Below are 27,039 nucleotides of genomic sequence, written 5' to 3' on the forward strand. Positions count from 1 at the left end.
TCTTCAGAAAGCGTTCTTGACCCTCCTTCTCCCAGGACCCGCCATCAGTGACAGATTTACATATAAGCTGAACAAGCTCTAGCTTAGGGCTACACTCTCTTGGGGGTCCCCCAAAAATTAAAGGAAAAAAACCTGGATGTACATTTCCAAAATATAAGATAAAAAACAAATCAAATAAAAACTACATCCAGCAATAGGGACGCGGGTGGCACTGTGGGTTAAACCATAGAGCCTAGGACTTGCCAATCAGAAGGTCGGCGGTTCAAATCCCTGCGACGGGGTGAGCTCCCCTTGCTCGGTCCCAGCTAGCAGTTTGAAAGCACGTCAAGTGCAAGTAGATAAATAGATACCGCTCTGGCGGGAAGGTAAACGGCGTTTCCGTGCTCTTCTCTGGTTTGCCAGAAGCGGCTTAGTCATGCTGGCCACATGACCCGGAAGCTGTACGCCGGCTCCCTCGGCCAGTAAAGCGAGATGAGCGCCGCAACCCCAGAGTCGCCCACAACTGGACCTAATGGTCAGGGGTCCCTTTACCTTTACATCCAGCAACAGTGTTTAGTGTTGTGTCGGCTCATATGGTGCAAGTCATGGGCCCTGCCTGCTAGCCTGCTCCCTAAAATATCCCTGGTTTGCTCCTTTCTATATATAGGGTGCCGGCATTCTGCATTCACTGGTTGCATGGAAACATGTGCAAAGGGCTTGAGATACCTATGAGGTCCATCAATGACCATCTAGCATATATTCAACACCAAAACCAGCGACAATTTGTTTCTGACAAAGGACAGCTGGACATATCAAGGGCCCCATTGCCTTCAGGAGCTGAGGGCCGCATCAGACCTCAATCTGGCCCTGCCTGGTGTGCATTGAGAGTAGGAGAACAGAAAGTATTGGAGGTTCCTGTCCACACACTTTTGCTGCACAGACGCTGGTGGCTAGCTAAAGACTCTCTTAAACTGTTTAGCAGAGCTTATCTTCTTTCTCTGGCAGAAGTGGTGAACAAAGACAAAGCTGTTGTCTTAAAGATGACTCACAAACTCTGAAGTCTCGGTCAAGAGGTTTTATTCCCAGACCAGGTTCATGCATTACAGTAGCATAGATATTTTCAGTTGTTAATATAAACAGCAATTAACAGTACACTATCAAACAAAAGTCTCATCTCCCACACATTGTAAATGACAGGAACATTCATTCAGCAGAATTTACAGGCAATACTCTTTGGACAGACATCTGCAAAAACGATGCCCAGTGGAACACCCTCCTTTCATATGTGAAGGAAATAAGTAGCTATCCTATCTTTAAAAGACATCTGGAGGCATCCCTGTTCAGGGAACTTTTTAATATTTAACGCTGTATTGTTTTTAATACTTGATTGGGAGCCGCCCAGAGTGGCTGGGGAACCTCAGCCGGATGGGTGGGGTATAAATAATAAATTATTATTATTATTATTATTATTAGCACTTCCAGCTGATGCTAATAAGCTCAGAGTGCCACTCCCAAATTTAAAGGAAAACTCTGGAAAACTGCTAGAAACTTTCTACTTGTTTCTGGCAGAGTGATTCCCTCCTAACAGAAAGCTCAGAGGCGGAAAGCTCAGATTGGCCAACAAAGAGATGATCTAGAATAGGAGAGACGGGGGGGGGGGCTTCACCTGGAGCAACGCCATTATTTTAGGGAGGCTGCCTTCCTTTGTGTGTCTCTGTGAACGATGGAATAAATTACTTGGTAAGAACTCCTCTTGTTGATCTGCTTCCTGGCTGCCACCGGGGAGGGATCGGGTTCCAAGAAGCCGGACACCGGCCTGCTTTGGCCTCGTGGGGGCAGGAGTGGAGTCTGGGGAGTCCCTGACCCAAGACGGGCTCCCTGACCCCTGGGCCAGGAGCACCCCAAGATCAGGGTGAAGGCGAGCATGTGAAGAGGGACCCACAGGAGCAGAGACGAGAGAGAGAGTGTCCTTCCTTCCTTCCTTCCTTCTCCCCCTCGTCTTCCTCCTGCTGTTTTGACTCTCTCTTTTTTAAAAAATACTTTTTGTTAAATTTTACAATTTTATCAGTCACAATCAACATTATTTCAAAAACAAAATACAGTACAATTCCCCCACCCCCCTCCACCCCACCCCCAAGACTTCCCTCAACTTCCTTTTCTGGTTCTTAAATTTTTGCTTCCCCTGCTTGTTTTAATTTACCTTAATATTACAATCTTTAATTTAAATATTATTATATTCTTAACCTTTTTATAGCACACCTCTAACACTTTATTATTTCCCAGTTTCCACCTCTTAATTTCTATGTTATTAATTATAAGTGGTTAGTCTAACCCTGCTAGGGAGTCCATTTCTTCATAGTTTTTCTGTAAGTATAACATAAATGGTTCCCAGTCTTTTTAAAAGTCTCTGTTGTCCTTGTCTCTATGTTTTCTGGTTAACCTTGCCATATTCCATCAGTTCTTTTTGCCATTCTTCTTTAGTTGGCGTCTTGTTGTCTTTCCATTTCTGGGCTAGTAAAATCCTAGCTGCTGTTGTTGCACACAATAAATAACTTCTTCTTTTCTTTCAGCAAGTCTTGAGCTGTAACGCCTAACAAAAATGTTTCTGGCTTTTTAACAAATGTGGTCTTCAACTTTTTTTTCATTTCATTCTAAATCATTTCCCCAAACTTTTGATGATTTTGCAGTTCCACCACATATGAAAAAGTGCCTTTTTTTTCTTTGCGCTTCCAACACTCACCCGCCCCTTCCTCTTCCCCCTTCTTCCCCTGCAGGCTACCAGCCTTGCGACCCGCAGGTCATCTGCAACCGGGTCAGCCACGTCCAGAGCTGCCTGGAGCAGCTGCAGGAGCTGGCCTCCAAGCGGCGCCAGGAGCTGGAAGCGTCCCGCCAGCTGTGGTCCTTCTTCCAGGAGATGGAGGAGGCGGAGGCCTGGGTGCGCGAGAAGGAGCGCATCCTGTCCTCCCCCTGCGGCTACGGCAAGGACCTCAACAGCGTGGCCAAGCTGCTCAGCAAGCACAGCATCCTCCTGGGCGAGCTGGGAGGGCGCCGCTCTCTGCTGCAGACGGCCATGCGCCGGGGAGAGCAGGTCCTGCTCCGCAGGCAGGGCGCACCGGGCGCCGTCCAGGAGAAGACCCGCGAGGTGCGCCAGCACTGGAAGAAGCTGGAGGAGTTGGCGGCCGCCCACCTGCGGAAGCTGCAGGAGGCCCTGGCCTTCCACCAGTTCAGCGCCGACACGGAGGAGCTGGTGGTGTGGCTGCAGGACGCCTACCGGCTGGTCTCCAGCGACGACTTTGGCCACGACGAGTACTCCACCCAGTCGCTGGTCAAGAAGCACAAGGGCGTGGCCGCGGAGATTGAGGAGCACCGGGGGACCGTCCTGGCGCTGCGCACCCAGCTGGCGGCCCTGGCGCCCGAGTACCACGAGCTGGTGGACGTCCAGGTGCGCATCGTGGAGGTGGAGCAGCTGTACGGGGAGGTGGCCGAGGTGGCCGTCCTGCGCCGCCAGTGGCTCCAGGACGCCCTGGCCGTCTACCGCATGTTTGGCGAGGTCAACGCCTGCGAGGTCTGGATCGACGAGAAGGAGCAGTGGCTCAACCGCATGGAGGTGCCCCAGAAGCTGGAGGACGTGGAGGTGGTGCAGCACCGGTGAGGGCGGCGGAAGGGGTCGGATCCTGGCACCACAGCTGGTGGAAGAGGGCAGGTTATGCAGAGAAGAGCAGGCTGGGGCTCAGGGGGCAGCGCCTGCCTGGCAGGCAGAAAGACCCTGGTTCCGTCCTCTGGCATCGCCCTGCTGCTGCCCTTCGCCCTGTGGGAATGTTCAGGGAGGCAGGAGAGGATAGATTGGTTATTAATATCCTTCCTAACTTGTGCTAGCAAGTTCCTTAACTTAGCAGAGTTTACATTCCCCTTTTAAACACACAGCGGGTAGCTGGTTGCAGGCTCGTGTGAGCCTCTCACTATTAAGTTCCTGGCAAGTTCCCTTATATCCCTCTTAAAAGAATAAACACACCACAATCTTGTGTAAAGTATATAAAACAAGTTTACTCACATCATCAGTTCACAGTTGGATCCCTGAAGGCAGACTTAGTTACAAAGGATATACATGTGAATCTATCCTATTTGGGGATAATCCCAGTGTCCTCTGGTGGCTGGAAGCTAACAGAGCATCCCTAGCTAAACAGCTGCTCCAACGATGGAGGAAGTCAAAAAGAGAGAGTGTGCTGCGTGCCTTGTCCTTTTGTTACCTGGGCAGGTAAGGTCACACCCACCTCTAATCACATGCAAAGGAAGTATGTCCCAGCCAGGAGGAAACAGGAAGTTTTCAACTGGCTGGTCCAAACATTCCCCTGCATGTCCACTCTAGGAAAACAAGGAATGTTGTACTTGACTGCTATTTATGAATCACATCCCACAAGTGGATGGATATGGGGTCAGGCCCCTCACAGATAGACTGGTCCCGAGCGGTTTTGGGCTTCGGATCTCAGTGGGATTCTGGAGGGAAGGAGCCAGAAAATGGCCCGATGGGATGAAGGAACAGAGCTGGCCTCTGGGAAGGATGTCAGGCCACCTCCTGGGATAGAGTGGAAGGCCAGAGCTCCTGGGCTGGGGGCTGCCCTGCTGCCCTCCTTCTGCCCCCCTTTCTGCCCTTGGCTCCTGAGGCGGCTGCCTCTGTCTTCCTCCGCAGGTTTGAAAGTCTCGACCAAGAGATGAACAGCCTGATGGGCCGCATCCTGGACGTCAACCAGATAGTGCAGCAGCTGGTGGACGGGGGCCACCCCAGCTCCTCCGAGGTCCGCTCCTGCCAGGACCACCTGAACAGCAGGTACAAAGCACCCCTTGCGCTGAAGGGCAAGGGCAGCTCACTGGAGCATGCACAGAGTGCTTTGCTCAGAGGAGGCTCAGCCAGCCGCAGAGATCTGAGCGTAGGGCTTTCCTGACGGGGGGGGGGGGCAGTGGGCTTTCTGTAGCCCAGATGTGGGCTGGCAGTAAGCAGGGCACACTGGCCCCATTAAGTGAGGCGGACTGGCTTCCTTCGCCCAGCTGGACCCCTGAGATGGCGGAGTCCCCTCCCACTCCCCCGCAAGCAGAGTGCAGAAGGGACGAGGGAGGCCTGTCCTCAGAGAGCCCCCCCCCGCCTCTGCTCTCTTTAGAGGACTGCCCCCTGTCCCCTTTGCCACCTCCACCCTGGGGGGCCTCAAAAGCAGCCACCTCTTATTTGGCTCATTGCTGCTTCTCGTTTGGCTGCAGCCCTGAGGGGCTCGTCGTCCTACGAGGATAATTGGACGTCCATCCACCCCCCACCCCACCCCATTTGCTGCAGCAAAATGTCACAGCACCACTGTGCGCAGAAGGGCACATGGGACCCCTGAGGGAGCCATCTCTCTCTGCCACCTGCCTCTCCCCTCGCGAGGACCCTGCTGTGTGTGTTGCCTTTGCAAGCACCTCCCCAGGCCCCAATCCCCTCCTCCTCTCTCTTTCCCCTTTCTCCTGAGTGGGGCTTAAATCAAAGACCCCCACAAGGTCCCCCCAAGCCCCCAGCCCACAGGGGCATTGACTTTTGTGGACTGAAAGATGAGGGGGGGGGGAGAGAGAGAGGGATCATTTTTGCCAGGCTTCCCTGCTCTGGTTGCTTGGAGGCCATTTCAGCTCGCCAGAGGCGACCAGGGGAGAGTCTGCTGACCAGCTTTGACTGCTGCCCTGCGCTTGATCCCCTTCTTGATCAAGGGGTGGAACGAATGGTTGGCGCTTTTGAGTTTGGAGGAAAGGTGAGCACGAGAGAAGTTTGCAAAATGAGGCCTGGCCTGAAGAAAGTGGAAAGAGGAAAGTTTTTCTCTTAACACTGGAACTCAGGGACATCCCATGAAGGTGGAATGAATGAATGAATGAATCTTTATTTGCGTCAGCCATCGGTCATAGCAATAGAACAACAATACGATATACAAAGAATAGAAATAAAAAGTCAATTATATCAAATACATTTGGGGGTTTTGAATCAGCAGTCAAATAGTGGCTCTTATTCTGATTGCCCCAGCTAAAAACCTGGCAGCCTTTGCTGTCAGCTGCTCATCTTGATCTGCCAAGAGAAAGGACCCTGGGGCAGTGGCTGGGAGACCCGGAATGGGCAATAAAAGAGGGGTGATGGCCTCATTTCTCAAGTCTTTATAAAGAGTGCAAGCCAGAAGGGCATGTGCCACCGATTTGGACAGGGACATAAGCATTTTTCTTGTTGAATCTGTTGGAATCATCCCCCAAGTCCAGCCAAGGGCAAGACATTCAATCTTGCGAGAGTAGAAACGTGTCTATATTTTAGGATTGCTTGATTATGCAGATAGGGTGCCAGAGAGTCGAAATGGGAAGGTGGAAAATAGCCACACCATGGGCAGAATTTCCTGATTGTGGCCAAGCTGTTCTGGCGCTCGGTATCATTTAGGCGCTTTTGCTTTACTAAAACTCAAAGTGAGTAGCTGTTGTGGTGATAAACCACAAGAGTGAAGTTTTTGATAGACAATTTTAGTCCAGGCGCTCTTGTGACCATCTTGCAGCACTAGGGATATTAGACTGGGGGGATTTGAGTTTAGGCGAAGCCAAGAGTTAAGTGTCCTGCGCCAGATCCGTAATTCTACCGAGGGAAGATTAGCTTCTAGGTGCAATGATGCGTTCGGGACACGGGGGGGGGGGGCAGAGAGAATTTGCCTGAAGAACTTTGATAGGACAGCTTCCCATGAAGGTGGATTTTGGAGGAATAGTTTATTCCAGGCTTCCTCAAACTCGGCCCACCAGGTGTTTTGAGACTACAATTCCCAGCATCCCTGACCGCTGGTACTGCTAGCTAGGGATCATGGGAGTTCTAGGCCAAAAACATCTGGAGGGCTGAGGTTGGGGAAGCCTGGTTTATTCACACAGCGTAGAGTTAAACTGTGGATGGTTTTAAAAGAGGATTAATCCAATTAATGGAGGAGGAGAGGGCTTTGCTCCACCTCCAGCCGTTGGGGGCAGCCCTGCTTTCTGTGCTGGAAGCCCCGGGAGAGCTGCTTGCAGAAAGCCCCATGGTTTGGCCCCTGTGGGTCCGATGGGCCCCATTTGGCCCCATCAGCAGGCTCTTCTTTCCAGGTGGAACCGGGTGGTGGAGCTGGTGGAGCACCGCAAAGACCACCTCAACTCCATCCTGAAGATCCAGAACTACCTTCTGGAGTGCAACGAGATCAAGTCGCAGATCCGGGAGAAGCGGCGAGCCGTCGAGTCCACGCAGTACAACAGCGGCGACCTGGGCAGCGTCCTCTCCCTGCAGCGCCGCCTCTCCACCATGGAGGCCGCCCTGGTGGTCCTCGAACCCAGGCTCATCGAGCTGCAGCAGGAGGGGGAGCTGCTGGCCAACACCCACCCGGGCCAAGCCATGGAGATCCTCCTGCAGTTCGAGGAGATCAGCGAGGAGTGGGAGGCTCTCAAGAGGACCCTGCAGGGCTGCGAGGACTCGCTCACGGTGGCCAGCAGGTCAGCCAGGCTCAGAGCGGGGAGAAGGGAGGGTCTCCTGCCTTAGCGGGCAGAGGGGTTGGGGCCCGGGGGGGGGGGAGTTATCAGGAGCAGGGGGAACGGAGGCCTCTGGAGAACATCTCAACCTACCAGGACCCTGAGGTCATCTTCTGGGGCCCTTCTTCCTATACCTTCTCCTTGAGAGGTGCGGAGGGTGGCAACACAAGAACGGGGCCTTCTCTGCAGTGGCTCCCCATCTGTGGAATGCTCTCCCCAGGGAAGCTTGCCTGGTGCCTTCAAACATTCCCTCGCACGTCTTCCCTAGCATGACAAGGAAGGTTGTCCTTGACTGCCTCTCACGGATCACGTTCCCCACCAGCCCCGGTGTTCCCTGACCTCCTCCTGCCCCTCTCTCTCCTTCCTTCCAGGCTCCAGCAGTTCATCCAGGACCTGGACAGCTTCCTGACGTGGCTGGTGAAGACGCAGGCGGCCGTGGCCTCGGAGGAGCAGCCGGGCAACCTGCCGGAGGCCGAGCGGCTGCTGAACCACCACGCCTCCCTCAAGGAGGAGATCAACCGCTACGAGGAGGACTACGCCAAGATCCAGGCCGTCAACGACGTGCTGGCGCTGGAGGAGGCGGACCTGCCCTACCTCTCCCTCCAGCAGTGGCTGCAGAAGCTGGACGTGGGCTGGAACAAGCTGCTGGACATGTGGGAGAACCGGCGGGAGGTCCTGGTCCAAGCCCACATCTTCTTCCTCTTCCTGCGGGACGCCAAGCAGGCCGAGGTCTGCCTCTACAACCAGGTAACACTGGGGCTTTGCAAACAACCACCTGATATTCAGGAGACATCTGAAGGCAGCCCTCTTCAGGGAAGTCTTTAATGGGTGACATTTTAGTGTATTTTGGGTCTCTGTGGAAGCCGCCCAGAGTGGCTGGGGAAACCCAGCCAGATGGGCGGGGTACAAATAAATTATTATTATTATTATTAATCAGAAGAAATGTTATTGAGTTTAGTTGCTGCATTTAAATCCCGCCTTTTTCTCCGGGAGCTCAAGCTGCTGTGCCCGTGGCCAATGGATTGAGGTCACCAGTCTGGCTGCTGCATTCTGGATTAATTGCAGTTTCCAAGTCACCTTTAAAGGGAGCCCCACGGAGAGTGCATTGCAGTAGTCCTACAGCCTGCGCCGGAGGCTCTTCGGCGACTCCGGAGGCAGCAAGCGCACCCCCCAGATGTTGCGCCCGGTGCGGCCGGCCCCCCTGGCACCCCCCACGCTACGCCACTGGTGGCCGCTCCCAGTCATCAGTCTAGCTGCCGCATTCTGGATTAGTTGTAGTTTCCGAGTCACCTTCAAAGGGAGCCCCACATAGAGCGTGTTGTAGTAGTCCAAGCAGGAGATAACCAGAGCATGCACCACTCTGGCGAGACAGTCTGCGAGCAGGTAGGGTCTCATCCTGCATACCAGATGGAGCTGGTAAACAGCTGCCCTGGACACAGACTTGACCTGCACCTCCATGGACAGCTGTGAGTCCAAAATGACTCCCAGGCTGCGCACCTGGTTAGCCCATTCAGGACCAGGGAAGAGCTTGGCTGCTGGATGCCAGCAAACCTCCTAGTCCAGCATGCTGTTCTTGCAGGGGTCAAATGCCACCAAGAGCCTAGGAAGTGAGGTAGACTGCCTCTGGAGCTGCAGGTTCCCCGAGGGCCTAAGAAGAGCCTGGCTGCTGGATCAGGCCGGTGGGCCACCGGGTCCAACCTCCTCTCCTTGCAGGGGTCCTTCCCTCCTCCTGGGACAGCTGCTCCCCTCCAGAAGTCTGTTTAGGGAAGCTTTTAATACTGGATGAATTATTGTATTTTAATATTTTGCTGAAAGCCGCCCAGATGGGTGGGGTATAAATGAATTATTATTATTATTATTATTATTATTATTATTATTATTATTATTATTATTATTATTATCTGCAGCCCCACCAGCTGCAGCCACAAGGGCTGTGCTCTTCCTGGCGTCGTACTCCTGTTGCTATGGGAGTCCAAGACGTCCAGAGAGGACTAGGTTGGCCAAGCCTCTTCTGGGGCATTGGGAACGGACGGCCGCGAACTAAAGCCCTCCTGAGTTGAAGCCACTGGGGAGGGATGATTCTGGCTCAGCTTTTCTGAGCAGCAAAAGCTCCTTTGGCAGAGATTTAGCAGGCGGCTTTCGAGTCGGCTTTCAGGCCCAAGTAGCAAGATTTAGCTGGCTGCTTGGGACTTGCGGTGAGCAAGGAGGCCATTTATCAATCAGTTGCTAATTGCTGGTGGGTAATTGTTCGCCTTTTCATTCCCATTAATTAGGCGTTTGGGTCGGATGATGACCAGCAATTACAGTTAGTCGTACGTTCTTTGTACAGAGGCTGTTAACTGTCAAATCACGGAGGAAATATTCTGAGTGTCACAAAGGGGGGAGTTCTGGAGAGGAGTTTTGCAAGAACTTCGCCGCCTCCATTTTTCAGAGAGGTTTGCGCAGGAGAATGTCTGAGCTTGGAGGTTTTCAAGCAGAGGTGGGATGGCCATCTGTCAGGGTTGCTTGAGCTGAGATTCCTGCGTTGCAAGAGGGGGATGGACTGGATGACCCCTGGGGTTCCTTCCAACTCGTACGATTCTGTGATTCTATGACCTTTGGTTACTAAAACAGAAGTCAGCTGGGTGGGCCCCTTAGCAGTCATCTAGGGCGGGATCTCCACACAAGAAATAAAACGCTATAAATAAGCCATAAATTAAATCGTTATAGCAAAAGAAAAAATACTCTATGTAAAATCACATAGAGCCCTAGGCTCAGTGGTTTGGCCCACAGCGCCACCTGCGTCCCTGTCTTGCTCTATGGTGGTTTCATCTTATTTGTTTTTTATCTTATATTTTGGAAATGTACATCCAGTTTTTTGTTTCCTTTCCAAGAGACTGGGGCCCTAAGCCAGAGCTTGCTGAGCTTATACGTCACTCCGGCACTGGGCTGGCCCTTTCTGGAGCATCAGCTGCCCCCTCTCCTCCGGCCCCTGGCCCCTCCGGCCGTCTCTGGCTTTGCAAAGCAGAGCTAAACGGCGCATCCTTCCGCCCGGGCGCATCTCAAAGGCTCGTGGCTACTCGCTCTCATGCCCCATTGAGTCGGTCTGGCTGTCACTTTTCAGCTGGGGCTCAGCGGGAGCTGGCGCCAAACGCCAGGAAGCCGCCCAGGGAGGCAGGCGGTCAGGGGGAAGTGGAGAGCGCCTGGGGGGTCGCCCGTCCCCCCGTTGTCTGGGGCTCAAGGGGCCCCCTCCCCCATCTCCACCTTTAGCCCAGATCCCTTACTATTGAAAATTTAGCCTCTTCCACCGCCAGCCCTAGAGGCCCAAAGGGGCTCTGCCAGGCCATTAGCTGCTACCGATGCATTAACCAGCAGGAGCCCAGGGGGCAGCCGCCTCCCAAGACCCCCGTAGGGGCAGAAGGGGATTCAAGCAGCAAGAAAGAGATTCCAACTGAAGCTCCGGGAGAAATGTCTGGGGGTGAGAGCGGTGGATCTCCCTCTCCTTCCTTGAAGGTTTTTAAGCAGAGATTGGATGGCCATCTGCCAAGGATGTTTTAATAATAAATAATAATAATCTTTTATTTCTATCCTGCGCTCCCTGGCCAGAGCCGGGCTCAGGTTAGCTAACACCAGTAAAAGTACAATAAAAACATAGTAGGGCGGGGGGAATTCATTTCATTTCACTTTTAATTTCTATTCTGCCTTTCTATATCACTTTACGCAAGGCAGCTGACAGCAAAACAGAGAGCAAAGATCACACACCTATTTATCCGATCCGGTAATAGGAAGTATTTAAAATAAATAACTTACATCAAATAAAGCAATGTTCAATAATCCATTAGCATATAATAGTGAACAGTAAAATTAAATATCAGCAAATAATAATGAAGCAGTTTACAGTTAAGAGTTACAAGAATGACTAAACTACACTCAATAAAAAGAACTGCATAAAATATCACAAAATGTACAGAACCATGTAAACCAACTGAGAAACAAGGACCCACAGCTTGTAAAATTGTTTTTAGTTGTTGGACTAGATGGCTCTGGGAGGCCCCTTCCAACGCTCTGATTCTCGGACTGCCATTTGGAATCCTTTCTCTGCATGTCCAGGTCTTTCTCCCATGTATCTGAAGCCTCACAGCAGACTTGCAGGACCCCAACATGGCCAGCCCTGCAAGAGGCTTGCCCTGGGAGCTCCCTGCTTCAGGGGAGGGGGTCGAAATGGGGGTCTGGGCCCCTGCTCTCCTCCTGCCTTGCTTACAAGGGTTCCCACCCCAGAGGCTGTGGGCAGAAGTGGGGGGCAGCTTCTTTTCCCCTTGGGGTAAGGGGCCGAGACGTGGGCGTCCGAGTGCCCCTTGCCTTCCTCACTGCCGCCCGCACAGGGCAAGGCAGCAGCTGTCGCTCGCCTCCCTCAGCACAGATGGCCTCTGCATGCGCAGGAGAAGCGGGGAGGGGGCCAGGCTGCCAGGGGGGCCCTGGGATCTTGCCGGGTGGGGGGGGGAAGGAGGCACAGAGGGTCACGGCCAGGGCAAGAGCTGGGGGGAGGGGACTCCTGGGTTCTCAGCTGAGAGAAAGGGCAAGTCAGAGGTGGCATGGCAGGAGTTAATGATGCTCAGCCTAGAAAAGGGGGGAGAGGGATGGACAGGTGAACACTGGAAGGTCCAGGACAGGTGAAAGGAAGTCCGCCTTCACCCAGCAACGGGGTCTCCTGTGGGAGGGAGTTCCAGAGTTCCCCTGGGTGGCTTGAAAATTCATGGAGGCGGAGGGGGCGTCTGAGGGCTTCTAGCCAGGGTGCCTCTGCTCTGCTTCGGAGGCAGGAAAGTTTCCAAATCCCAGTTTCTAGAAACCACAGGAGAGGAGAGCCTTCCAGGCTTCCCATAGTGGCCATCTGGCGACCCACTGGGAGAGCTGGACTGGATGGGCTCCTATTGTGCTCTTACATTCTTGGGTTGGCGTTGGAGCAGGAGGTTTCGGGACGTGAGTCTTCCTCATTGCCCACAGCACGTATCACCTAGCAAGCTCTAGCGTAGGGCCCCACTCTCTTGAGGGCCCCCCAAAACATTCAAAGAAATTGGCTCCTGGGATGTAAGTCCTGGGCCCCGCCTGCTCGCCTGCCCCCTCAAATATCCCTGCTTTGCTCCTTTCTATATATAGGGTGCCGACATTCTCCGTGGACTGGTTGCAGCGCAACATGGGCAAAGGGCTTGAGATACCTATGAGGTCCATCAATTACCACATAGCATATGTTCCAACACCAGGGCTGTCTTAAGCATATGCGGGGCGGGGGTGCAAAGATCCGTCTGCCGACCCCCCAGTTGCCCATTCCCAGGTATGCAGGAGGGTGGGGCCGGCTGGCTGCCTCAGTGTCTCGCTAGCTCAGTCGCCCCCAAACTCGCGGCTCGGAAGAGCGCACTGCAGCGCTCCGACCAACGGGCTGGCTCTTCCCCGGACTCTTGGCCTGGCGCCCCTGAGAGCCCGGTGCCCGGGTGCCCCACACCCCTAGTGCCTATGGGTAAGACGGTCCTGTTCAACACAAAAAACAGTGACTATTTGTTGCTGACAAAGGACAGCTGGACATATCAAGGGCCCCATGACCTTCAGGAGCTGAGGGCCGCATCAAACCTCAATCCGGCCCTGGCCCACAGTCTGTTTTTGTCACGGCACCCTCTCCTATTGCCTTTCCCCCTCTGCTCACAGCCTTGGGTCTGGGGGTCGGTGGGTGGATATGGCAACTGAGAGGCCGTCTCCAGCAGCCGGAAGCCCCAGAGACCCTCCTGCTGCTCTCTCAACAGCCCCCCTTGATCTGAGCTCCGGCCCCCAAAAGACGGACTCTCCTGGCTCTCTGTTCCAAGCCTTTGCCTCCCAAGCAGCTGGCTCTTATTTACCTGGCACTGCTTTCACCCTCGTTTCCGACTTATTTTCATTTCATAAAAGTTTTATGCCGCTCGATTGCGGAGAGAACTTTGAAGCCATTCGCGGGAAAGACAAAGCAATAAAATCTTGAGTACGGAAAAGCGAGCAGCGATGGTTTCGGACGTTTGGCCGAAATAGCAGTAGAGTCGGGGCCAATGGAAGCTCTCATCTCCTTTCTTTCAGGAGACCACCCTGGCGCACACCGAGTTGCCCACGACGGTGGAAGGGGTGGAGAAGGCCCTCAAGAGGCACAAGGACTTCATGACCACCATGGACCTCAACATGCAGAAGACCACCACGGCCCTCAAGGCGGGCGAGAGCCTCATCCGCCAGGGCAACATCTATGGCCAGAGGGTGAAGGAGAAGATGGACGCCCTCCGGGCAAAGTAAGGAACTGGGGAGCATTAGATATATGTATGGTTTAAGATTAGAGTGACAAGTGCACAACTGCTGGTTGCTGGCCTTCTCTATGGGCTCCTGCAGATCTCTTGGAGCACAAAATACGTCTGCCTGAAAGTGGCTGCTGGAGCATGGGCAGAATTAGTTAAACTGTGGAACTCACTGCTGCAGGAGGCGCCGAAAAGAGGGTGAGACAAATTCAGGGAGGAGAGGAGGATCCGTGGCTCCAAGCCAGGATAGCTCTGCTCTGCCGCCACCTCCAGAGGAAGCACTGCTGCTCTGGGGCCCAGATCCTGCGTGTGGGTTTTCCCTAAGGGGGAAGAAAAGGGTGCCAGACTAGGTGGGAGCCCTTTCGCCTGATCCAGCAGCCTCTCCTGGTGCGCTGAATTCACTTAAGAGGCAGAGAATAGGACTGGCCTACACTGCAGGATTTCTTGTAAGCAGTTTGTTTGTTTATTTGTTTCTTTATATTTAATTTCTATACCGCCCTATGCCCAAAGGTCTAAGGGTGGTTCACATAAGATCAAATACATAAAATAAAAATAAAAACAACCCAATAACCCTCCTCCAAGAGCCAGCATTTTAAAAAGGATATAGGATGTTGTCGTCGTCGTCTTCTTTCTCTTCTCTTCTTTGGCAATCCTTCATAGCTGAGTAAGATTGTCTTCCATGAACACGGTTTTAACAATGAGTCCATAAGTGACTGTGGGGGCCAATTCTGGATCCACACGTCCTTCCACAGTGGGGACATTGGTTTCCAGGCGGGAGTTGGTCCCAGTGTGGATTTGCCAAGCGTGCTTTCCTCTTAGCACGTTTCTCCCTTGCGTCCTGAGTTCGAGTGTCTTCAAAGCCCAGGACACCTTTGGTAAAGGCTGTTCTCCAACTGGAGCACTTGCAGGCCAGTGTTTCCCAATTGTTGGTGTTTATACTACATTTTTAAAAATTTGCCTTGAGAGAGTCTTTAAACCTCTCTTGCTGACCACCAGCATTACGCTTTCCATTTTTAAGTTTGGAATAGAGCAGTTGCTTTGGAAGACGATCACCAGGCATCCAAACAACATGACCAGTCCAACAAAGTTGAAGAATCATTGCTTTGACACTGGTGATCTTTGCTTCTTCCAGTATACTAGTATTAATTTGCCTGCCTTCCCAAGTGATGTGTAGAATTTTTTGGAGACCCTGTTGATGGAATCTTTTTAGGAGTTGTACAGGATGTAGATCAAGTCAGGCAAAGGCCTGGTTGAAAAGGAATGTTTTTGTCGGGCACCTGACGGTGTATAATAAAGGCACCAGGCGAACTTCCCTAGGGAGAGCATTCCACAGACGGGGAGCCACTGCAGAGAAGGCCCCGTTCTCGTGTTGCCACCCTCCAGACCTCTCAAGGAGGAGGCACACAAAGGAGAGCCTCAGAAGATGATCTCAGTGTCCATATGGGAAGAGGCAGTCCTTGAGGTGTTGTGTCCTGAGCTGGTTATCTCTGGGCCTCAGAACACACACTGGCCTAGCCCAGTCTGCCGGGAGGTGGGGGGTCACAAGACCCTCTCTTTCTGCATTAGTCTCCCTCCGCTCCCCAGAGAAGCAGCCTCAGGATAACCGCATGACAGGTTTGCCCCATCAGCCACCTTCCCTCCCAGTGTTGACCTCGCATCTGTTGGCCTCACCTCCCAAACGTCAGCACAGGTGTAAGTACCTACTGCAGCTTATTTCTCCCCTCCTGGCATAGAAAACATTTTGCAGGGCAAATCCTGCCCCCCACCCAAAAAAAACTTGAATCTGAAAGATCATCAGCTCCTATATTCAGTCCCAGATTCCTCCACTGCCTCGAATGAGCAGCTGCTGTCTCCACTGCCCTCAAACTACCTTCCCAGCCCCACCTGGAGACGCCAGGGGTTGAACCTTGGGTTCTTTGCATGCACGGCAGGAGAGCAACAGCCCTTCCCTTAAAAACAAAGCCAAGATTCCAGTCCTCAGGATTCCGAATCAAGAGATGGTTTCCAAAGGAGCACAAGAAGAAGCGGCCTTCTGCTGAGCCAGACCAGTGATCCTTCTAGCTCTAGATTGTTAATGGCAGAAAAGAGTCCGGTACCGATTGAGAATCCTTTAAATATGCAGAGTGAGCTCTGCTTGGTGAGTGAATCTTGGTTAGAGAGCAGACTTTGCCTGCTGCAATCAGGCAAAGAGAGGTAAGAAAATGATAAAAGTTGCTTATTGTAGGAAATGCGTAACTTGGATGTGGGAATGTTCAGGGAGGCAGGAGAGGATATATTGTTTATTAATACCCTTCCGTACTTGCGCTAGCAAGTTTCTTTACTTAGCAGAGTTTACATTCCCCTTTTTACATGCACAGCCGATAGCTGGTTGCAGGCTCGTGTGAGCCTCTCACTATTATACAATTCAGCCTGTCTCAGATTGAATTGTACATTCCTGGTAAGTTCCCTTGAATCCCTCTTAAAAGAATAAAGACGCCACAATCTTATTCAAAGTCAATAAAAGACGTTTACTCACATCAGTTCACAGTTGGATTCCTGAAGGCAGACTTAGTTACAAATACTCCTGAAGGGGAGTGAAAGGCGGGATATCAAATCCAAAAAAATAATAATAGGTACATGTGGATCTACCCCATATGGGGGAATAATCCCAGCACTTCTGCTAGCTGAGAGCTAGTATAGCAGTCCTAGCTAAAAGCTGGTCAAATGAAGAAGGAAGTTGAGAAGAAGAGAGAAGGGTGCTGTGTGACTTGTCCTTTTGTTACCTGGACAGGTGAGGTCACGCCCACCTCTAGTCACGTGCAAAGGAAGGATGCTCCCACCAGGCGGAAACTGGAAGTTTTCTCCTGGCTGGACCCCCACATGTCTTCTCTAGCATTACAAGGAATGTTGTACTTGACTGCTCTCAGTGGATTACATCCCACATTGGAGAGGAAGGTTTCTGGTTCTCGATCAAGGCAGCTCTCTCAGAGGAGAACTCCTCCAGGATGAACTCTCTTCTTGAGGTCTTAGAAATAAGGAGGAGGAGAAGGAGGAAGTTGTGAAACTGGATACAACCGGAGAATATCAGTCTGACATCAAAGAGACAGAGAACTCAGCCCAAGAGGTTAAGGGTACAGGGATAGTCTGGGGATTTGCAGTTCACTAATGCAAGGTAGGTTGCACCCAGACTTCCCACAGTTGCCTACACTGACTGGCAGCAGCTGTCTGTGGTTTCAGGCATCACCATTCCCGGGCCTGTTGTGCAGATGCTGCCAGGCTCAAACCTGAGGTGCTCTATCACGGACCTTCAAAATGAACCAGGAAAATCAGCCACAAAGGATCCCTGACTGTTTGCTGTTTGGAAACGTCTATTTAGGTGTCCAAAGCATGTGATTTTGGGGGGCATTATGCAAAAGCTGTGCACCCCCCCCCCCCGCCTGTGTGTCTGTGTGTGTAAGATGATAGTGAGGTCCAGACCCTTGGCGACATTCTAGATTCCATTTTTGTAAATGCTGTTTCTGGGCTCTTTGTAGCTTTGCACCTGTATTTGAAAAGAAGGTGACGCTCTGGGCTGATCTGGGCTGCTTACTGCATACACCTCTCATGGGGGGGGGGCAGGGGGAAAATAGTATTATCAGCAGGGGGAGAGAGACCACAAAATCTTCCATGAATCAGAACAAAGCCAAGCCCAATTTGCCTCATACAGCGGAGATCAGTCATGGAAATTTGTCTCGAGGTTTCAACATATTTGGCAGGCGGGGGGAGCAGAGAAGGGGCTTGGGATTTTGAAAACAACTGCCACTGCCATGTGGAGCCAATTAAGGCCCCCGCCTCCCCCAGATGCAGAAGCGGCCGCCTCTCTTTGAAGTCTCCCTTTCTGAAGGACCAGCTGCTAATTTCGCCTGACGTTTTAATTGGTGTCAAATCCTTAATATATTTATCTGCTCCAGATAGATAAACCAGCTCAGTGCTGTGTGTAATTGTTATTTGAGCTTAAATTGGGGGGGGGGGGTGCCGAATATTGGAATTACAGCTATATCTCAAATGTGATGCCTGATGCTCCACATCTTGGCTGGCATTTTTCCCTGGGATTTGAGGTGGGGGGTGGGGAGGGTGAGTCAGTCCCTCTCCGAATGGAAGTCACGCCAGTCAGCAGCTTGCCTGTGCCCAAACTCACAAGATCATGAACAGCTCGTTTCAGCTGCCACTCCAGGAGAAGCAGAAAGGCGGAGCAGAGCTCACAAGCGGTCTGGATTCGAGGCGCCATGAGGCAGCCCTCGCTGAGCCTCACTGCTCGTGGGATCTGGTCCACGTGAAGGAAGGCTGTGATTTTTGCTGGTGGCTGGTGGGATCCTATGGACTGCATGTGCCAGAAAAGAGGGCCTCTTGTAAAAAACACACTTAATCCATGTTATTTGACTCCAATGCCGATAGTCGTGTTTGTTTTATAAAAACCCTCCTGTGGCTCCTTTATATACCGATTCATTTTGGCTTCCAAGAGCAAAGTGATAATTTTACAGGGAACCAGGCAGAGGGCCTTCTCGGTGGTGGTGCCCGCCCTGTGGAACGCCCTCCCATCAGATGTCAAGGAGATAAACAACTATCTGATATTTAGAAGACATCTGAAGGCAGCCCTCTTTAGGGAAGTTTTGATGTTTGATGTTTTATTGCGCTTTTAATATTCTGTTGGGAGTTGCCCAGAGTGGCTGGGGGAACCCAGGCAGATGGGCAGGGAACGAATGAATGAATGAATATTATTTCTCCACTTCTTAATTTTACTACATTTATACCTCACCTCTCCACCAAGGAGTTCAAGGCTCTCCTCCCAACGAGGTCGGTTAGGCAGTGACTGGCCACCTAGGTCTCATCCAGGGAGCTTTCTGGCCGTGGGGATTGGACCCTCTTCTCTCCCAGGCCCTGGTTGGACATTCTGACCGCTGCACCGCAGTGGTTCTTTGCAAACCAGCCGCTCCGTGGAAGAGCTTTGCAGAACCTGTGCAGCTTTGCCCAGCCAGTGGCGGCCGGAGTGGGGCTGGAGCCTCTGCTCCTTTGCCAACCAGCCAAGCAGGAGTCATGAGGCCTCAAGTCCACTGTCCAGCCTGGGCTGAACTGGGAGCACATAGCAGGGCGGTCTTTTCGTGGGAGCGTGATCTAAGGAGGTCCAAGCTGAACCTCCTTGGCTCTTTCTTCTCCATGTTGGGTCACCCATAACAAGAGGCCATGACGGCCACCAACCCAGAGGCCGTGTGCCTTGATCCCAAGGTGCTGCTGTCCCTGGGCAGTCATTGAGGAGAGTGAGAAGGAGGCTTGGGCATGTGAGAGCTCTTCTTCCTCCCCTGCCTGACCAGTCCCCTTCCTCTTCCTCCTCCCCAGGAGCCAGCGCAACCTGCAGCTTGCCCATGCCTGGATGCAGCGCCTGAATGACCACCTTCAGCTGCAGCACTTCTTGCAGAACTGCCACGAGGTAAGGGGGCCGGGGGGGGTACCTGAGGGGCATGGAGCGGTGTGGGGCATGAAAGAGGCACCCGGCCACTCCCGTGGGGACCCAGGCATGACCTTCCCGTCCGCCAGGAGTGCCCTAGAAGGGGAGAGAGTGCAGCCTGTGTTCTGCAGGGAAGATTAAGTGGAAGCCTTCCCCTGAGAGGCTAGTCTTCTAGGTGCAGGGAGGGCCTTTCATTGTGGCATGGACATTCAAACATGGTCTGTGAGGCCGTGATGCTTCTGGATGCCAGTGGCTGGAAACCCCAGGAGGGGGGGGCGTCTTGGGCTTGTGGTTTTCCAGCAAGGGGACTCTTGTTGGCCATTGGGAGGAGACTGGGAGGCATCAGAGAAGTGTGCTCCCCCCTCCTTCGTGGAAATGCAAGCTGCTTTTCTCTCCACAAGGATTCCAGTTGTCATCCAATTTGCATTTTTGGCCCCGCCCACTAACACGTCTCCATTTCTCCCTAATTAAGGCAGCTTTCATGTTCCCAGGGTGTTCCTCAGTTGTGCTAATTAATCCTGGGTAGGCACACACTCCAGGTTAACGAGGGTTCCTGGGGGAAGAGGCAAAACCCCCCTCCCAAAATGCACACAGCTTGCACCTGAATGCGTTGGGGGGCTCCCTGGTGCAGAGGAATGTTTTGCCCCCTTTGGGAGTGCTGGGCAGGAAGGCAGTGGGAAGGGTGGGGCTGAGGAGCTGGTGCAGGTGGGGCTGGATCCTGCCCCTTTGGCCTGCAGCCTCCCTGTCTGGTGCACACCCATGAGGCAAGCATTCCCTCAGGGGCTGCTCTTCTGGATTGGGGCCCTCTTCCTTGGATTTCCGAGGAAGGTGCTCATGCCAGGGAAGTGTGCCTGGAGAGTAACATAAGAACAGCCTGGCGGATCAGGCCAATGGTCAGGGGGTCACGCAGATGTCCCAGCACCATAGCTGTCAACATCTCCCTTTTTTAAGGGATTAAAAAAGGATTCCTCCCAAGAAAGGGGGAAAGTTGACAGCCATGCCCAGCGCAAGAGCCCCTCCCCTCCTGCCCTTTCCAGCAACTGGTCTTCAGAAGCCGCGTCCTCTTGAAATCTGCGCCCCAGAGGCTGTGGGGCGGTGGGAATTTTGCCCTCTTGATTTTAAATGTTGTTATGTCAAGCCGTTGCCCAATTCTTGACCCGGGAGTCTCCTGTGGATGTGCTCTTCTGACTTGGGCCAGCGGCCGTTTGAACTTCCCTCCAAAGGAGCTTCCAGAGGTGGAGTTTGCGCCTCTGCTGTTGAGAGATGGGCTGGAGAGGAGCAAGGGCGATGGGGGGGGGGGAGAGAGAGAGAGAAAGAGCAGCGGCAGCGGCGGCAGAGAGCGAGGAGGCTGCGGCTCAGCCTGCAGTAATCAAAGGGAGGGAGGGAGGGAGGGAGGGAGGGATCTCCTCCCCCCCCCTCCTGGCGAGGGGTCAACCGGGCCGGGCTCGCCCCTCCCTGCAGCTCTGACCGGCCTCCCGCTTCCCTCGCGGTCCCTGGACGGGGCTCCCTCTCTTCTGCCCCCCCCGCCCCCCACCTGCAGTGACCCACTTTCTCTGCAGCGCTCCGAGGCGCGCATCCCCAGCTGCCCCCCCCCCGCCGCCGCGGTTGGAGGAAATGTTCCTGGGGAGGAGGCCTTCTCCCCCAAGAGAAAAAGGTGCCCCCCCTTCCCCACGGGGGTGAGGAGCTGACTTTGCCCTCTAGGCGGGGTGGGAAGGGAGGGGGGGGGAGATCCGTTTGGAAGGGCGGTCCAGGAGAGCCAAGGCGCGGAAGTTCGGGGAAAGGGTGGCGGGGGGGGGCTTGGGGGGCGCCTGGGGCCAAGCCCGGCGCAGGGGATCAGCGTTTCGGCTTCTTGCTGCGCCTCCCTCCGAAGGAGAGGGACCCAGGCGTCCGGGCCGGCGGGAGGCTAACTGAGGTGAAGCGGGCTGGGGGTGGGACCCAGGCGTCCGAGGCCCGGCCGCGCGCCCATTCCTGCCGCCGTCCTCCCTCCCTCCTTCCTTCCCCGGTGACGCGCTCGGAGAAGGGAGGGAGGGAGGGAGGCGCGGGGCGCGCTCGCTGCAGCATTTTCCCGGGCAGGTCCGGAGCGCGGGGCTGGGGGACCGGCGGGGGGGGGCTTTGTGGGCTGGCGGGGGGGGGAGGCCGGAGGCGCGCGCCCGGCGGGAGGGGGGAGGCGGAGGAGGAGCGGGGGCGGGGGGCTTCCCCCCCTCCCGCCGCCCGCCCGGCTGACGCGCGCGCGCCCCTCTCCGCCTGCAGCTGGATGGCTGGGTGGCCGAGAAGGAGGCGCTGATGGCCGGCGAGGCGCCCCCCCCGCGGGAGAAGGACGCGCGCCACCCGCGGGCGCCCAAGCGATGGCTCCGGCACCGCGCCTTCATGGCCGAGCTGGCCCAGAATAAGGAGTGGCTCGCCAAGATCGAGAAGGTGAGTTCAGCACCGCGGACAGCGCCGGGCCGAGAGGGACGGAGAGGGACGCCTCGGCCCCCCCCCCGCAGCAGCGCGTGCACGCGCGCGCCCGCCTCTCTCCCCCCCCCCTGCACGTGTCGATGTCCACATCCGTGCTGTGATGCGAAGCCCCCCCGCAGGACGGGCTTTCTCCCGCCCCCTCCTTTTGAGATGTGCGGGGGTCCCAGGGTCCTCCTGCCCCCATCAGGGGCCTGGGTGGGTCAGCCTGGGGTCTCCCCGGCTTTGGCCTGGTTTGAAGAGCCCTGGTTTTTTTTGGGGGGGTGAGAGTTGATGCTTCCTTCCTTGATGTCTGGCCCCAGGCCTCATCCAGCTCAGCCACCAGGGGGGCCCAGCTCCAGAGCTTCTCCCCCCACCCCCAAGAGACATCTTGACCCAGGGATTCAGGGGTCCTCCTGGTGATGCCCTGGTTTGTGGAGGAGGCGCAGAATGGGGGGGGGGAGTCAGCCTGGAAGCTAAAAAAGAACACGAAGGCCTTTTTTGTAATTTATCTGAACTGTTTTAATTTGTGAGTCCCAGTCTGGGGAAATGTGATATAAATCAATAAATGATATGTTTTGATACGGATGAGAGTTGCCCGAGGCCTCAAGACTCCCACTTGCTCAGAGAGGTGCCCTTTTGTGGAGGTGGGGAGGGATTTCCCCCTTGGATCAGTGGGTCAGAGAATGCTTTCCTTCCCCTCAGCTGCCTCTGTCTGTGGGACATGTGCTTTTGTGGGGGTCTGGGGTCATTTCCCCCACCTGAGGCCCCTGGAAGCCGTTTTCCTTCTTTCTTGCTATGGCACTTTGGGGTCTGCCTTGTGTGCCTTGATCTGGGGCTCAGGGCTGGGCGTGGGGGCCTGTTTGGGGGCAAGAAAGTTGCTTGAGTTCCAGATCAAGGAGTGTTGGGTCTGCGTCCTGCCATGGCCCTTCTGCTTGGAAGGCAGGTTGTGAACAGCACTCTGCACGTGTTCAGGTGTGCTTTTGTCATTGCGCTCATTGGGTTGGCTAACCTCAGGCTCTGTGCCCCCCTTACAGTGGCAGCCGTGACCCCTGGTGCCTGAGTTTTGTGGGGGGAGGGGCTTGCTTGTTTTGGTACAGAGAAGCATCTGTTGTTGTTGTTGCTGGATGACGTGAGCCCCAGCTCAAGGGGTCCTGCTCAGACCGAGGTGGGTCATCTCAGTGAGGACGTAGCTGCTTGGCATTTAGCTGCCTTGGGACCAAGGTTCATTCTGGAGCTGCTTCCTGGCTCAGATAGAAGCTGGAGGCCGTTCTCATGGGGGTGGTGGCCCTTCTGCCCCCTTGAGACTGAGATTCGGAGGGATTCTGCATCCCAGCCATGACTTGGGCAGGGCGGCCCTTGGTCATACAATACCCTGAGTTAGGACAAAATTGTGGGTCCCCAAATATTTCTTATTTCCATGCCCCTCCTCCCTCTTGTCTTCTGCTCTGTGCCCCCTTGGCCTGGATCCCTGCGCAGAGCAACGGCCCCAGTGCCCTCAATCTGGCGTTGGATTGGAGTGACCTGGGAGCTGCCTCCTTTCTGACCTCCTTTCCATCGGCTTGACCCTGTTGTCAAAAAGATTAGCTTGTTTCCAGAGCTGTGAGGAGAGTGAGGAACAGCTCCCTGCATGCTTTGTCCTTGGCCTCTCCAGGGGCAAAGATTTTGGGGGACTAGGAAAGACACCCCCCCTCCGGTTCTTCCTGAGACCTTGCAGATGGACTGATGGTCTGTTTTCATCCAAGGCAGCTCCCCATCAGGCCTCTCTCTCCAGCCTCCTGCTGGAAGGAAGCCTTTGTGGCCCGGAGGAGGAGGTGTTCCTCCTCTTCTCCTGTGTGTATGTCTCTTCCTGGCACCAAGGATTTCCCTCTTTTTCCGAAGCTCCAGATTTAGTGGCACCTTCCTTGTTAAGAAGTTCTCGGAGTGCCTTCCATTGTCTCCTGCCCAGGGCAGCTGAGGGACCATATTTCCTCCTACAAACCCACATGGGCTCTGAGATCCCCAGGAGAGGCCCCCCCCTCTCTCTCTCTGTCCCGCCATCCTCACAAATCCACTTGGGGATGCTGGAGAGGGCCTTCTTGGTGGTGGCTCCTTCCAGGCAACTTTGGAGCTCTCTCCCTGCCGGCGCCAGACTGGCTCCCGCCCTGCTGTCCTTCTGCTGGCAGGTGAAGCGCTTCTTATTCCAACAGGCCTTTGGAAACCGATTTATTTTTTAAAAAGGGGGGTTTTAATAGTGCCCTGCTGTTTTCAATATCTGCCTTTTAATAGATTTGGTTTTTATTAGAGTCCAATTACTTTTTAACAGTCATGTTTTTAGATTTCTATATCTTAGCTGTGTTGTTTTGGGAGATATAAATAAATATAGCAGCAGCAACAATGATTTGACGGTCATTCCTCGGTGCTGGTTTTTTCGGTGGCGATGCATTTTTAAATCCTCAGCCGCTGTTTTGCCAAGGTGGGAATCTGACGGTTGTTGTTGGACCTCGGCTTGCGAGTGTGTTTTTGCAGAGAATCAACGGCTGCCTTCCGGGCTAGCGAGCGAGCGAGTCTCTCCATCTGCGCCGGAGAGGCGGTGGGAGGGAGGCCTGCTGGGGCGACGACTCCTGCAACGTTTGGGGCCTGCTGGGCATTTTCTTGTTGGCAACACGCCACCCTGTGATCTCTCACAGCGCCAGCCGTGCAGATGGCGGCTTGGAGGCCCAGGCTCCCCACCACATTGGGGGAGGGATATTGATCAGTCCGGTTGGGGGGTGAGGAGGGCTGTTAGGGGAGGCGACGGTAATTGCCAGGGGACCCAACTGAGAGCATGGCAGTCTCTGGCTTTTCGGGGGAGCAAAAGAGGCATTGAGTCAGCTGCTTGCGTTTGCTCTGCAGAGTTTCTGGAAGATCTCTCAGATCCATTGCGAAACGGTGCCTGCAGCCAATTTTTGGACTTGACAGGCAATGCTGAGAGGCCGGGAGAGCTCAGCCTGTCTGTGGCCTGAGATGGAGCGTCCCATGGTAGTCTCCCTCTTCTCTTCCCTGCCCCTGTTGGGCTGAACCTGGGGGCGCAACGGAAGCAGGTGGGAGCTGAGCGAGAGCCCTGTTGCTATTGGCCAGGAAGGTGGAGGCGTCCTCCCCGTAAAGGGTTAAGGCTGCCAGGTTGCCATGGAGACACTCATGCCTTGGTGGGGACCGGAGGGTGGCATCTGTGCCACTTCTGGGGTGGCCCTGTGGGCAGCAGGGGCCCCTCAAAGAGCCAGCACATGGGGTGGGGGGTGAATGGTGTTAAGAGCTATTGCAAGGCGGGCAGGAATGCTGTTCTGGGGGTCATGCCCCCCTGCCCTGCCCCTCTGGTTCCCCCACAAAGTGAGGCCTCTCTGGCTGATGCAAGCAAGGCAACTATTTCAGCCCCGTTGGGCAATGTTGGGTTTTCACTGGGTGACGAGAGAGAATATGTTACCATATGGTATTTGACAGCCTTGAACATGCGCAGAGTGGATTTCTGCCGTCACCGAGCGTTTAATCCCACCCAGCCAATGATTGTCCAGCCTTTCTGCCTAGTCTGCCCCTTCGTGAAACATTCAGGCTGTCAAAACAGAATAACTTCCTACGTTTTGCAACGAGCTAAATCGATAATATAAGATGAGGCAGTTGTTTACTTTCAGCTGGGAGTCAATTTTGACCTCCCCAAATGCACTTTGAGCCTTTCAGGTTTGTAAATGTTCCGTGAAGTACATACACAGTTCGAAGGTACAGCAGGCAGAATAATATACAACTGCAAAAACGTCTGCACTTAGACACAAACCCTTTTGCTGCCACCCTGAATAAGAGCAAGAGGGGAAGAGGAGAAAAGTTTTTCCTTTTATTTGCAAATGTTTGGCAAAGTAAGCAAAGATGGCAACTGTTTTCTTACGCCTCTCATTCCTGTCTCACAGTTGGAGAAGTAAAGCTGGGTGGATCCACTGATCCCTTTTGATTTTTATGGAATCTGCCTTCCATAAAGTGCATGCCAGGCGGGGGCTGACTATGTCTCTTAAACCTCCTGAGCTGGTGAATGTTTCAGAGAATTAGAGGACAGAGTTGTCTTGCAGCCGCCCCCCCCCCTATCCTGCTAAGATAGAATTGTAGAACTGTAGAGTTGGAAGGGACACCAGAGGTCATCTAGGCCAACCCCCTCTTGCAATGCAAGAACCACAGCAATGGCATCCCTAAGAGATGGCCATTCAACCTCTGCTTTAAAAGCCTCCAGTGGAGGGGAGAGTCCCAGCTTCCAATCCACCCTCAAGCAGCTCTTACTGTCAGAAAGTTCTTCTGAGGGCTCCCTTGGACAAAAAGCAAAGACACCAACCAGGATAATTGGAGCAAAACAGCAGCCAGGAGGCCTGGTCTTGATTGAAGACTGTCACAGACAGGACTCCCACCTGCCACCAGGTGGAACGAGATGGAAGCCCCGAAGAAAAGAGAACCCAAACTTTGATTAGCTGCTAATCCCCATGTTACACCCCCCAAACTATATGTCACTAATACATCACGGTTACATCATGAAAGGGGAGGTCTGGTGGCAGGAATCTGAGCATCCTGGATCCTGCCCCATGGTTCTCCTTGCCCTCCACCAAACACCCATCAAGTGGAACAAAAGAGGTCTTTACATTTCCCTGTTTCCCAGTCAAGTTCATCCCACCCTTTTGTCTTCATCTGGGCTTGTTATTTCTGGCATGGCTACCTGTCTGGCCCTCAGGTATCAGGAGGCCAGGGATTATCCCTCAGGCAGAGGGGCTGCTGAGGAGCTGAGCTCACCTGTCTATAGGAATTTCTGAAGTTTCCCAGTGAGCCAGTACATTGATCAGTGAATTCTTACATTTGGTATCGTGCAGCAAATGACCTTTGAATGGATAGGAAGAAACTGTGATGAAGTGTTTTGAGGGGACAAGTCACAAAAGTCACAAAAGTGATTGTGCTGATTTTGGTAGTGGGCTGCATGTGCGTGACATCTGCTGGAGGGGCAACCCCCCCCAACCTTTACATAAATTCCTGCAACATTGTGACTTGAAGCCATGGGTTTGAGTCCTACCCTCCAGAGCCGGGGGGGGGGGGAACAAACTGGTTCCCTCTTCCATGTGACAACCCTTCAGATCTTTGAAGATGGCTCTCCCATCCCCTCTCAGTCTCCTCTCTTCCAGGCTAAAAATCCCCAACTCCTTCAACCCTTCCTCATCAGGCTTGGTTTCCAGACCCTTGATCTTGGTCGCCCTCCTCTGCTCACCTTCCAGCTTGTCAATATCCTTCTTAAATTGTGGCGCCCAGAACTGGGCACAGAATTTCAGGTGTGGTCTGACCAAGGCAGGATAGATCAGTTTATTTTTCTCTTGTTTT

At 53.8% G+C, this 27,039-nt stretch overlaps 1 protein-coding gene across 6 annotated transcripts in view; it reads left to right on the top strand.

Moving 5' to 3' along the window:
- Positions 1–27,039, top strand: part of SPTBN4 (spectrin beta, non-erythrocytic 4) — a 90,039-nt gene that overhangs the window by 26,012 nt on the left and 36,988 nt on the right. For 4 of the 6 annotated variants that reach the window (XM_082230921.1, XM_082230920.1, XM_082230922.1 and 1 more), the window contains 7 exons: positions 2,754–3,627; positions 4,667–4,804; positions 7,093–7,473; positions 7,881–8,256; positions 13,585–13,787; positions 19,143–19,233; positions 21,502–21,666. In XM_082230921.1, the coding sequence (XP_082087047.1) occupies positions 2,754–3,627; positions 4,667–4,804; positions 7,093–7,473; positions 7,881–8,256; positions 13,585–13,787; positions 19,143–19,233; positions 21,502–21,666 (2,228 nt within the window). Of the gene's footprint in view, positions 1–2,753; positions 3,628–4,666; positions 4,805–7,092; positions 7,474–7,880; positions 8,257–13,584; positions 13,788–19,142; positions 19,234–20,822; positions 20,906–21,070; positions 21,164–21,501; positions 21,667–27,039 lie in introns of those variants that run through there. The other 2 variants (XM_082230925.1, XM_082230924.1) reach the window with 2 other exon arrangements.

Source organism: Podarcis vaucheri (genome assembly GCF_965113315.1).
Source record: "Podarcis vaucheri genome assembly, chromosome: 7".
Taxonomy (NCBI): Eukaryota; Metazoa; Chordata; class Lepidosauria; order Squamata; family Lacertidae; genus Podarcis; species Podarcis vaucheri.